This window comes from Paralichthys olivaceus, chromosome 24 (genome assembly GCF_024713975.1).
Source record: "Paralichthys olivaceus isolate ysfri-2021 chromosome 24, ASM2471397v2, whole genome shotgun sequence".
NCBI lineage: Eukaryota > Metazoa > Chordata > Actinopteri > Pleuronectiformes > Paralichthyidae > Paralichthys > Paralichthys olivaceus.
The window spans coordinates 5944743-5957697 of NC_091116.1; the positions used below are offsets into that span (position 1 = coordinate 5944743).

General features: G+C 41.3%; 1 protein-coding gene and 1 long non-coding RNA gene across 4 annotated transcripts in view; both read right to left on the reverse strand.

Moving 5' to 3' along the window:
- Positions 1–543: 543 nt before the first annotated feature.
- Positions 544–3284, reverse strand: ccdc28a (coiled-coil domain containing 28A). 2 transcript variants are annotated; one of them, XM_020104058.2, is made up of 6 exons: positions 3154–3284; positions 2748–2920; positions 2459–2640; positions 2149–2303; positions 1764–1786; positions 544–1638 (listed from the first exon to the last, which is right to left on the reverse strand). In XM_020104058.2, the coding sequence occupies exons 2-6, from the start codon at positions 2900–2902 to the stop codon at positions 1584–1586; spliced, it is 570 nt and encodes a 189-aa protein (XP_019959617.1). In that variant the 5' UTR covers positions 2903–2920; positions 3154–3284; the 3' UTR covers positions 544–1583. The 2 variants fall into 2 exon arrangements, with proteins under 2 accessions (XP_019959617.1, XP_019959618.1); XM_020104059.2 differs by lacking the exon at positions 3154–3284 and having other exon boundaries at positions 2748–3085.
- Positions 3285–7181: 3897 nt separating this feature from the next.
- The window catches only part of LOC109640200 (uncharacterized), a 156598-nt gene continuing 150824 nt past the window's right edge, over positions 7182–12955 (reverse strand). Inside the window, exons 8-9 of one of the 2 annotated variants that reach the window (XR_011240334.1) lie at positions 7953–8135; positions 7182–7677 (exon numbers count right to left, since the gene is read on the reverse strand). This is a non-coding gene — a long non-coding RNA (uncharacterized lncRNA). Of the gene's footprint in view, positions 7678–7952; positions 8136–12955 lie in introns of those variants that run through there. The other variant, XR_011240335.1, reaches the window with a different exon arrangement.

The window sequence follows — 12955 nt, forward strand, 5'->3', positions numbered from 1 at the left end:
ATCATCAAAGATATTCATAATTATATTTGATTGGTGAATGATTTATTACAATAACAACTAAAATAGTTGACTATGAAGAAAAGGGAATATGCAAATGTTTCAAAATAATGTTAAGGACTTTAAAATGACATCTACAGCAATCAACAATTTTAAATGAAATTAAGACCAAACCTTTGATAGAAATAACCACATTTGAAAATACTCTTGTTCCGTGTAAACACATTTATGTCAATTAGACTCCACCACTTCAAACCATTTTTTTCCCAAGTTTAAAGGACCTCATGTTCATACTCTTCATCACTTGTGTAGCTCATAAACTAACAACGCAGCACAAAGCAGGAGGACTAATAATTCTTCTTTGGCCTGGAAAAGTAGAGATGTTTTCAGGGGTGACCTTCAATGTTGATTTGCTGAAAAATTGAATTTAAGACATTAATATTGCGAAATGTTCTCCTCTAATAGAGAGGAGAACCTGGGTATTTGTTTGAATATTCAGACAGAATTCCTCCTCTCTTTAAAGATTACAAACACCAGAAACAAAGGGTCAGACAAGACATTTATTAACAAGTCATTAAAAGTAAAATCCAGCAAACAGTTCAAAGTAAAACAGTTCAAACTACTCCCACCCAACACAACACTGGTTAAAATATGATGTGAAACAAATAAGGTTGGATTTACAATCAAAGCAGCATCAAAATGATTATATGATCAGAACCTAAAGTCAACATGGTCCATCAACAGGTTAGACAAGGCAAATATGATTAAATTAAAAATTTAAGGCATGGGTGTGGTGTCAACATTTGGATTATTCCGTCTCTTCCAGCGTCAGACCAACAGACCACTGACGAGTGCATCTTGCATGTTGCATGGATATGTGCAAATATATTCAACACTGAGCGAGCAGCGTGCTGGAGGGGATATCAGGCCACTCACAATGTAGCAAGAAATCAAATGCAAAATCACAGACCGGACATTAAGCACAGTTTCTATTGTCAAATGTTATTACAACTATGACAGTTTTTTAATCATCTCACAGATCAGACCTATGCTTGGGTTTTAGGTTCTATGTTGAGAAACGATTATTGACATTCTCTGTATCTATATTTTAAACGCGTAATGACGGGTGTTTGGTGAGTGACGTCACAGACACGGCTCCCCCTGTGACAAGATATGCGACAAAGTGCAGAGTGAGTTTATAAAAATCAAAAGTTTGCAGTCGGTTCAATTCCAATTGGCAGTTTGACTTTGGTAAGCAAAGAATTGCAAATGCAGACTGTTTGGAAACAAGGGAACTGACTACAACTTGACTTTGAAGAAGCCACAATAGGGATGCACCAAAGCCACTGTGTAAAATAGACTGTACTCTCCTCATTACTCTGTGCTATTTTCTACATACACTGTATTTTGCACTCGCTGCTGCAGTAAACATAAAGCTGTTGGTGCATCCTTATTCGGACATCTTACGATACATCCATACCGCTGTGCAGACGGGGAACGCTGGTGAGCCGCTTCAACTCCACCTTCTCTGTGTGGTATAACAGAAGTAGATCATATGAGGTTGAGAAAAGACACAGGAGACGAAATCACATGCTGGCAGTCCTCGGGATCTCTTGTGTATCAGCGAGATTCAGCTTCTGACTGGAAACGCAGGGTCAAGGACAAAAGAATAGTTGTGTTTCACAGGATCAGACGGGACAGGAAACATAAAGATTGAGATGAAATGACATGGAGAAGAAATGAAGGGCTTGATAGCAAAAGGATACATAGAAGAACTCAGCTCCTCAAGCTGCGAAGACAAAACATATTTAGATCTTAATAATAATATATCACATTTTAGACTTTCTCCTGTTATACATGCAACAAACTAAACTCCTAAAGAGTTTAATACTTAAACTAAAGAAAGCAGCAAAATCCTTGCTGGGAACTTAAGTAGCCAACACCCCACCCATGAACAGCTTTGTACAGAATCATGCAACGTAATGAGCTTAATGTGTTGCATGACAAATATTTGTAGAGCTAATCTTAGACCTGTAGTTCTGTGGGGCTTTTCATCAAAGTCATGGTCCTGTTTATTAAAATATCATAAACTGTAATATTTCAAAAATAATGCTACTTTGCAAAAATGTATAAATCCTGCGGCTGCCTTACATTTAGAAGCAACTTGTCCATGTTGGTGTCACAGGCCGTTTTCCTCTGGTCCTCCGGCATCTCGTCCACCTCTCCATAGAGGTCAAAGTGCAAATGGGCCAGCTTCTCCTGCATCTCTCTCACGTGCTCCATCTGGTCGATGGAGCACTCGTTGCCTGAGATGAAGAAAACACAGAGAGCTGCTGTCAGATTGTGTTTTGTGGACTGAAACAGTGGCAATAGTGGCGAGTAAACAATGCGGGAATCTTCATTTTTGGGTGAACTATTCCTTTAAAGGCTCAGTTAACATTATGGGTCTTGTGTGAATTACCAAAAGCTTGTAGTTTCCCTGAGTGGAAGTCATTGAGGAGACTGAGCAGGCCCTTCTCCATCTCCTGGACGTCTGACACATCCGTCAGAAACGAGTGCTGGATGATCGGTGCTGCTTGGCCCTGGTTCTGATTCGTTTTCCCCCCTGAACCCGCCTGACACCTGGGTTTATCTCTGACTCCCCTGGAAAACAGAAAGTAGTGATTCCACTTCCTGTGAATCAGATCTGTAATCCTGTCACAGATAAACAAGATGGCATGAAGCGGTCACGAGTTAAATTCACTTCCTACCTCCTCTTGCTCTTCTGGTTGGTTCCTGTGTTGAAGCCGGAGCCGACGTGCCTTCCCCCGGTGGAAGCGCTGTTCTTCCGGCCGGAGCCCCCGGTCGGAGCCGCGGTGCTGGTGGAGGTCCTTGGGCTCTTTCTCTTTAGCTTCCGCTCCTCCATGACTTCATGTTACGGTGCCTGGAGGGTGAGACACGGGAAGATGACACCGGGCACAAAGTGTGTCTGAACCCTGCAGCTGATTCCACAGAAACTGGAACCTGACAGCCAGGCTAACGTTACACCCAGCTAGCTTGCGGGCTAATCTTCAGACTTCAGGGGCCCGTACAAGTTAAAAAACGCAAACTAACATCAACGTACACTTTTACCCACACTTGCATCCGACTAAAAGCTCTGTTAGCGGGGACACTGACCTGTTGTCAACACGATTAAAACATTTCCTGTATCACTGCAACCTCCCTGTGTTGCTAGCAGCAAGGCTAGCTGGCTAACTAGCCTGCAAACTAAAAGAGGAGACTTCCTGTTTTGGTGGGTGTGACCCAACACAGCCAATCAGGGCCAGATACTTAATCTCCACGGATTAATAGATACCAACTAAACAAAACATGGGAGATGGTTTTAAATTACACAATAATTAGGATACAAATACATGTTTTAAATACCTGCAGCTTGATTAGCTTGCGTAATGTTCCCTCTGAGGTCCCAGCAGCATGAAATGGAACTGGGCCCAACATTGTTCCCTGAAGGTTCTCTGTTGGTTGCCCCAAAAAAACAACTTGTAGTTTCCTTCAGATTGCCAAAATGTTTCCTCAGGGGAGCCTTTGCAGAGCGTTCTGCTGGTTGCACAAATGTAACCTGCAGAAAACGTTCCATGAAATGGGCTCAAAAATGTTATCGCAACTGAACCTTCGTATAATGTTCCCTGAAGGACTTTTGAAGATTTCAGAAAAATTAAATGTACCTATAAGAGAACCCTGTCCTGAACTATGAATATTTGCTGAAGAAACTTATTTCACTATTCCATTTTTTCACTATCACATCATTTTACTATATATTATGTTTATTATATTACCCACTCTATTCTTATATTACTTATTTCTACTTTAATAAATTGTCTCTGTGTACATGTCTCCTCCATTTGTTTGGAATGGCAGAAAATCCCACACTCACAACTGCGATTGAAATGTAGTGGCAGCAAATAACCACAAGAGGGAGCTAAGTGAGCAGCTATTAATGATCATGTCTCTCGTAACTTTAATTAATGAAATATGAATAGCTGATAAACGTGCTGAAAGGAGGTAGTTTGCACATTTTAATTAACTTTGCATGTTTTATACATTTAAAGAAGGATACAATTTGGATTAATCAAATTCCAGAACACCATTAAAACATACACTGCATAAAGCTTAGTATTTTCCACTGAATGAGGATTTAAGTCTGTAGCTGATGCCCTTTCAGTCCAAAACCTGAATAGCCACAGAAATAGCTTATTTTATTGACACCGAAGGGAAAATATCCTTTAATATGAAGTGTTTGCAATTGTTGGTATTTACAGGACGGCCTTTCTAATCAGTCTGGAGGAAAAATAGTATTGGATAAATGCGTATGAGCAAAATAATTTGCAGTTTGCAGTTTAAAACCTTGATCCCCCATTTAGGCATCAAGAGAAATTGTTGCATCATGAGGACGTGTAAATATCAGATTATTATGTGGACGTGCAGCCCTCATCACTGGCCAATTCCTGCCACCACATAGCACCAAGCACATCTGTTGTTGCATTTCTGCTTCCTGTTAAATTAGCATTTAAAATGTTTAAATTAAGATTGATTAATATGTTTGATGTATCTCACTATGTGAGGCTTTAGTGGCTCAAATAATGCAACTAATGGATCATGATTTAAAGGACATTGCTCACTCTTCCTCTGTGACGCATACAGCTACTTATATCTACCCACAATGCATTCTGGAATAAGGTTAAATCCGCTTATCTGTGAACATGGCAAAACAAATAATTTCTCATAGTTTTCGAGTTCATATGAACCCAAGCTACTGTTTTAACTGTTAATAAATGACACTTACATATTTTTTTAACTCCTAATTTTGATTGCCGATTATTTATCCATTAATATTGAATGTTTTAAAGATATTTGAGACAGAAAGGCAGAGGGGATTAGAAAAGATTATAAAAAAACAGGCCTTCAATTTTTATATTTCGGACAAAACTGTGATCAAGAAACAATTAAAAAGGAAGGGAAAGATCCCTGAATTGAAAAAGTCCCAGAGTTTGGGGGAAATCTACCTGATTTGGGAAATGGGCTGGCAGATCATTTTGCCTCTCTCTCTCTCACTCTCTCGCTCTTACTTCACTCTGTGTTGTGTCCTCGTCTCTCCTTCCTCTTCTCTGCTTTGTGAGCTTGTGTATTTGTGTGTGTGCCGTTGAGTGTGTGTTTGCTGCGCGTCAGTGGCTGAGTGAGGTGAACCAGGATAAAATGTTACAAATGAACACATTTAAACTGTCGCGTCCACACAGCCATTAGTGGAAGTACACACACACACACACACACCTATCTCTCATCTGTAATTGCAGTGTAGCTGCTGTTTGGAGAGATAAAGCTACTAGCTGAAGCCTGTTCATTCTGCTCTAATGTGCATGGCTGCTTGAATTATACACCTGAGTGTAAACCAACGACAATGTGTCTAATTACACACCCGGTCTCTCTGCTAATTCTAACTTACCTGCCTTTTTAATGCAGCATTATTCCAGCATTTTAACAGACCTACTTTAGCTACTGAAGATACTGCAATCTTGGACTGAGTGATTTAAATTGTTATGACCCCAAGTCACAATTTGTATTTGGATGTTGTCTGTCCCTGCCTCAGTGTGGTGGCGTTCACCTGTTGTGTGCTTCTTCACCATTTAACTTCTCCTAACTCCCAAGCAGACTGTCGCTGAGCGTCGATTTAGCTATGTCGTTAATATCGTAAACAACATTTGACAGCAAACCTGGCAGGTAGTCGGACTGGCCGTCGGGACCACCTGGAGGATTTCTTATTCTAGGCTGCTGTCACGCGAAAAACGAAACTGAACTGTGTTGCTGCTTCTTCGCTTCTGGTAGAAGTTGCAAACTTTCCTCTTTTGAGCAGTTCTTAGGAGCGCCGGCCGAGCAAAATGGACAAAAATACAAACTTTAAACAAGCACTTACCTGCAGGGGCCACGAAGAAAAAACCCTGAAATCACTTCAAGCTAATGCTGCAACATGTATGAAGATAAACTGCAATTGAAAGTTCCAGGGCCATCATTTTTCTAGTCTGTCCCTGCTGAGATGAAAAGCCCTCTTTGTTATTAATTATTTTCTACTATTAATGTGAGGGAGGCAAGTAGGATCCCTGTTTTATTTGCTTCAGTTTCTTTTGTGATGTTGTGAGATTTTCTCTCCTATAACTGAATCAATCAGTTGTGTTCGTACTGCAGTCTGCTGTGTACATGGGAATAGAGGAAGATGGAGGAGTCTTCATGCTCTGCTTAGTTTTCCCCAAATAAACCAAACTAAACCATAAAAATGCCCAACAGTCACTACAATATTTATTATGTGATGAGAAAACTCTCTTTACAATTCGATCTGGATAAATACAGCAAATCTTCAGCTTTTTTCCTCCTCTGTTGTATTATTACTTCACTCTGGAATTAAATCTGTTCATCATGGTTAAGTCTTTTTCTTATTCACTGTGGACTTGACCCACAATGGGTGCAGAAATGTTCCCGTTGTATCAATCAGGAACAAAAGTATGAAGGCTGCTCTTTTGTTTCTTTTCATGTGCATGTTCCATGAACATCCCAGTTCGATGCTGTACATCCCCCAGTGTGGCAGGACACTCGGGGGACTTGAAGACATTGTAGACATTGTACATGTTTATTTGTGTGTGTGTGTGTGTGTGTGTCTGTGTGTACAGGTCTATTGGGAATTAGAGTTAAGCAGAAGGTTACGTGAGAGAGTTAAGTGTTTGTGGGTTTTCATCTCAGCAGCTGTGACCTAGAAGAAGACATGTTTTTATCCCTTCATACTCCTTCATCTACCTCATGTACCTCTTATACACACACACACACACACACACACACACACACACACACACACACACACACACACACACACACACACACAACACACACAATTAAACTGAGCATATTTCCTATTAAAAAATAACTACATTTATATTCACAGTCTGCTGCAGGAATACATGTTCGAATTGTCTTGACATGTCCCCCAACCAAGGACAAGGAGCAAGACACACACACAAGCACACACATACACACACATACACACACACACACACACACACACACACACACACACACACACACACACACACACACACACACACACACACACACAATACACACACACAGACTCACACACACATACACACAGATGATGAATGGGGGAGTTGGACATAGACGTTTATTAACAACTTAAAGGGACTTTTCTGACTCCAACAGAAACACGACTGAAAGTAATTTGAATGCAAAGCGTTTATCAGATGTAATGTTACACCGCATTTAACATTTAATTGATTTAGAGAGAAAGCTTCGTCTACGAGCTGCAACAACAACAAAAAATCAGTGTTAACACATGTAATGGAGCTGAGATTTCTATTTCAATTACTTTGTGTTCAGTTTTCAATGATGCTTAACGCACTGCAGTTGTACGCCTCCTCCGACCAGTGCAGTTTCTGTCTCCATAAATACAGACTCACACAAGGTCAACGTGACCTTTGACGGTCCACCACTAAAATCTAATTAGTTCAACTTGGTTCATCTGACCAAAATAGGAAGAAATTCAAATTCAAAGAATGTTGAGTGTTGTAGATATAATGAAATTCCTTATACATGAGATCCAAATTGAAAATTTCTCCAAGACGTTTGTGGAGTCACAGCAACCTTTTGGAGAAAAAAGCAATTAGAACATAACATAAGCATAAAAGATTTGAACTTGCAGTTCGACGTCCGCAGAAATTCGAAATAGTTTATGAACTTTTATCCGGCTTCATTGGTGATAAATTTGGCTTGACTAGAAACGAGAAAGTTTGAAGAGTTGGGGATGAGTAAATGTGACAATGAGATCTGGGACAATAGAAGAGAATTGAACAGCATTTGCAAAGTAATCTTCCTGTCGTCTTAAACACTTTTGCAAGTCTATCCTGTTTATCTTTTACCTCTCCTTCTGCTTTTCCTCCACCGCCATCCCCCTCTCCCATTCGCTTCTTCCTGTCCTCCTCTCACCACTCTGTAGAGGGTCCAAGTGACATTTGGCTGTCCCCTGCCTCGAGGGGGTCCAGGAGATGCAGACGTTTTTGGCAGGCGGGCACAGGGACGCCTAGGGGTCCTGACGGGGACTCCTGGATTCGGAAGAGAAAAAAAGGACACATCATAAATTGCACCCGCAGTCGGAAAAAGCACACATACGCTCTCGGGGAGCACATGCTTGAGCAAAACAATCGCACAAACAGAGAGGAGTGTAACACAGACACACACCAACACGTGTAAATGTGTGTGCGCACAAACACTCATGCATCGACCAATCAAACGCATGTAATGAAGACACAGTGGATGGTAAATGTGAGACGGCGGGGGAAGCTGTCCCCATGGAAAAAGTTTGGAAAACACTAAATAAGCTGGGATTTGAATTTGAATTGCTAAACTATCGAGCTTCAAAATGCCCAACTGGCTTCACGCCCCGTCCTCCTCTCCGTCACAACTTTATTTACTGCGGCTTTTTATGCTGAGAGCAATCAGATGTGGAAGAATAAATATAGATGAATCAATCAAATGCGTCGAGAAGGACATTTGCGTCGGACTTGTCAAAAGTGAACAGGGTCCGTTTTGTTCCAAAGCCCTGAGCGTAACTTTCATCAGTCACAGAAGTGCTGCTATTTAGTAGGAGTGTGAAAAACTGTTTAATAAAGTTGTAAACTATTCACAGAGGTCAGACTGTACAAAAATCGGAGTAGAACAAAGTGGGAACTTAAAAGAGGCCTCTGCTGATTGAGCATTGCATTGTAAGATTAGTCAGGTTTTTTTGGCTCACACATTTTATTTCACTTCCAGAAAATTGGCAAATGTGAATTAATGCATGTCTCCGTCCACCATCCCCTAAATAAGGAGTTGTCAAGATAAACACTTGATTGTGCTAATTTTCCAGTCGTGGGGTCACAAAACTGCAGCAATTGCAAAAACTAAAGTGCAAACAAAAGCTAAAGCAAGAAAACAAGAGGGAAACAAGGTGTTTTTGTTAATGCTTCATGTTCATTAAGATTTATTAACCTAGTCTCACAATTAGTACTATATAAGAAACAAACGGCGATTACGAGAATACATTTGAGAAGAGTAGAAAATTTCTTGCACAAGCTTTTGATCGAGGGCAACAGACTCATCTTCTGATTTCCCTTCTAAAATGACTCGCAGCCTAAAATCATGATATCGTCAAACTCCACCAACTGTCAACCTCCGCAGAAGATAAGGATTTTGAGATTTTCCTTTCATGATACTCATCTGTGCGTGAAAGTGAAAAACAGACATAAAAACAGCCCGATTAAATATCGATGTGGCAGAACCACAGATGCCATCTTTTTCTTTTTTTCTTTTCACATCTATGGTCACTGGACGTTGGAGAGCCTTTGCGACTTCATGTGTCAAATTTAAATCACACTGAAGAGATCACTTCCTGTGCACCGGATGATCTTTAGGTGTTCACATACCGATCTGTGAACTATGTGGAGCTGAAAGAGTTGTAAATGTATTTACTATTTAAGGAATTTGAAAGTGAGACATCATGACTTATTCAGATATCCAGACAATTTTGGCAGCGTGACCGCCCTCCTCTCCCTCTGAGATCACTCATCTCTCTGTTGTCCCTCTCCACTCTCCTCTGTTCCCCGGGGGTCTCTTCACACAGATAATACGCTGGTCATCGGAGGAGCGACGCGGCGAGAGGAGGTGGAGATGCGGGGCTAATTGCGGGGGTTGCCAGAGCTCATCTGAGCGGCACTGCCTGCTGTTCTGGCCCTGCTGTAATTACCTGGTATAGCTGCAGATGTCTCACACCATTGTTGTGCACCCAGAGAGAGAGGATGGAGAGATGGGGGGGTGCAGCCAGGTGCGAACTTCAACACACAGGCAAAGAAACAGTGACCAGAGGCGTTCGCTCTCCATCCGTCCATCCATGTTTTCACCCGCTCTTTAATTCATCTCTCTGAGTCCATTATCAAACCAACCCTTTTATATTTGCACCTTGAATGTTGATGGGTAATAATAATTCTTTGTGTGAATGTGTGCGCCGACGCAGGGTGTCGCCTTCCCACTGAGGCAGAACAAAGTAGCACAATAACTTAGACACTGAGCTGACCCTCTCTGCTGCTCTCAAGTCGGCGTGTGTGTGTGTGTACGTGCATCTTTGTGTGTTTGTCTGTTGTATTTCAATATGATGGTTTCCACATACCCAGCTACGGGTGTGCTTGTGCATGCGTATCCTTTTTTTCTTGTGTGTGTGTGTGCATTCAAATCGCTGATCCCCTCCAGGGGTGAATTGTTATGGATGCCGTTCTGTTGAAATTACTGTTATTTGTTTCCTTTAAAACAAGCTAATTGCAGCATAGAGGATTGCTCACTCTCTCTCTCTCTGTGTGTGTGTGTGTGTGTTTGTACATGTATGTGTCAATTGGTTTGCTTCCTTGTTTACTGTTTGTTTGTGTCGCATTGCGGACCCCTCCAATTTCTTTAGCATGGGCACATTTTCCCACTGGCGTCAAAACTCATCCTGCTGCAGCTGCTGGGCACCAATTTGACTTTTTAGCCAAAAGCCTAAACTCCACCACTGAACAAAAAGAGGGAAATTATCCACACATCAATTAAAAGACAAAAACAAATAGTGAATATTATTCATTTGCTTTTTTGGGTGTGTTTGTATACTAAGTTTGTAGAGAATAAGAAAACTGAGAAGCATTCAATCATACGGATACTCATTGAAACATTTAAAGTCTCAGTCAGCTTCATTGTCTGTAGACCATGAAAAAGTCAAAAATATCTTGACAATCAGGTTTTTAGATAATTCAGGTCATGTTAGAAAAGGAATGAAATGAAAGAACGGTTCATTTCAGTGATTTTAAACCAAGAGTTTGAGAAAATAATAATAGTAATAGTAACTCATTGCAAGTTAGGGAGGTCTCAAGGCAGGAAGGTCTGAAGTTACATTCATTTTATAAATAAAACTATATTGAAATACTCAATATCCTCACTCACACAACAATGTTGAGCAGAGGCATGTGTGTGTGTGTGTGTGTGTGTGTGTGTGTGTGTGTGTGTGTGTGTGTGTGTGTGTGTGTGTGTGTGTGTGTGAGAGAGACAGGTTGGGAACGAGGGAGGAAGAAAGAAGAACGTGAGCCCATGCTGGTGTTGAGCGGGTTAAGTGTGTGAGTCAGTGTTAAGTGGGACATCTCAGACAGACAGGCCACCCATGTCTGCCAGGAAGGTGAGCCAGTGTCTCTTTATCCATCTCTCTCTCTCACACACACACACACACAGTCACACACACAAACACACACACACCTCTGCCAGCTCCTTCACGTCCCCCTGTGCCAGGTACGTCTACGTCCCATCTTTGTGTGCGAATGAAAGCATGGCAGATCTGACGAGGAAGAAATTACACACACATGCACGCGCTGCATTCTCACGGGGGGAAGAGGAGGGACAAGAGGAGGAGAGGGAGAAGAAGAGGTGGCCTCGCCTTCCCTCTCATCCCTCAATCCAACACTTCTCCTCCTTTCGTTTGGTTCCATTCGTTCGTCAGTTCTTTCCGTTTTGTGCTGTTCCATGTGTGGCTACTCTGTCTGTCTCTGCCTCCGCTCTTCTCCCGTCCTCCCTTTCTTTACGCTCCATCCTTTTTCTCCCCCATCGCAGCTCTCTTTCTTTCCAATCCATCCCCTCTTTCTCCTCGCCTCGTTCCAGATTCCAAGTGCTTAAATGGGGGCTTACTGCTCCGGTCACTGCTCAGGGAGTATGGTGAGCTAAAGTAAGCTCGGCGTAGAAGAACATCACACAAGTACACACACATGCACAAAAACAAACCCACACTTGAACAAACAAACAGAAAGAGACCCTTTCTCTTGCTCCAATTTCAATTGTGTCTTGTTTGCTACCTGCATATGTCTCTACCTCCTCCAGATCCCAAAGCTTATCTGTGCACGCAGCCTAGAAAGCATTCGGAGAACTGGTCTGACATCATAGGTATCCAAACACCAAGCGTTCAGAGATAAGCCTCGCCGCTTCCTATCTCAATCAGTTACTCAGCACTCTGGGCCAAACTAAGTTCAGCACAACCAAACTGCAGGGAGGTTCAAACCGACAGAAGAGAAAGCACTTATTATTCTTCCCTCTGCAAATTTAAAAGAAAAAGTTTTGTGGTCTTTAGGGAAATGGAGATGAGGAAGGAATTTACTGTCCTGTAGGACAAAATGTCTCATGGTGTAGTGTGTGTGGACCCTAACCCACTCAAAAACTTTTGACTTTGTGCACAAGAAACTCGACATTGTGTATATCCTTTCAACAAATGACCTTTATTAATGTATTAATGAGATGAACGTAAAGTAGACTTCATTACAAGTAAGAGTCATGCATGAAAGCCTAAAGCATTAGTGTGTAGCATGTTACTGAGATAAATTAAGAGGGAAAATTTAAAAAATAACCAACGCTACACAGACTAAAGTTGTCAACTGAATGTAGTTAAGTAGAAAATACAATATTTACTGAAGTATAAAGTGGCATACAATGGAAATAGTCAATTAAAGTACCTCAAATCTGTTCTTCAGTGCAGTGCTTGAATGAAATATACTTAGTTACTACCACTGATTTGTAACAATCAACCTCAATCTTAAGTCATCGTGATTCCAAGTTTCAAGCTCATGAATTCTTGATTGAATTCTTTTTATTCAGTCTACACAGTTAGAATACTGAGTTACTTTGCAGCTCCCATGTTAAAAAGACATCAGGTGGATCCCCGCAAATGTAAAATTATTCTAAGCTGTTAACTTGTGCCAGCTTCTGGTTTCACCACTGAAGAGACCGAAGATTTAAGGGAGTTGTGCCACTATTTCTGCAGTTCCTCCTGTTTACCAGTGGAGGTTGTTTTTTCTTGACACACTTCACAGGAAGTTACATTTACTGA

Coding starts and splice junctions, on each gene's coding strand:
- ccdc28a (XM_020104058.2), bottom strand. CDS start 2,902: ATGGAGGAGCGGAAGCTAAAGAGAAAGAGCCCAAGGACCTCCACCAGC. Junction 2,641..2,747: donor AACCAGAAGAGCAAGAGGAG/GTAGGAAGTGAA, acceptor TCTGTTTTCCAG/GGGAGTCAGAGATAAACCCA. Junction 1,787..2,148: donor TGGACAAGTTGCTTCTAAAT/GTAAGGCAGCCG, acceptor TTGTCTTCGCAG/CTTGAGGAGCTGAGTTCTTC.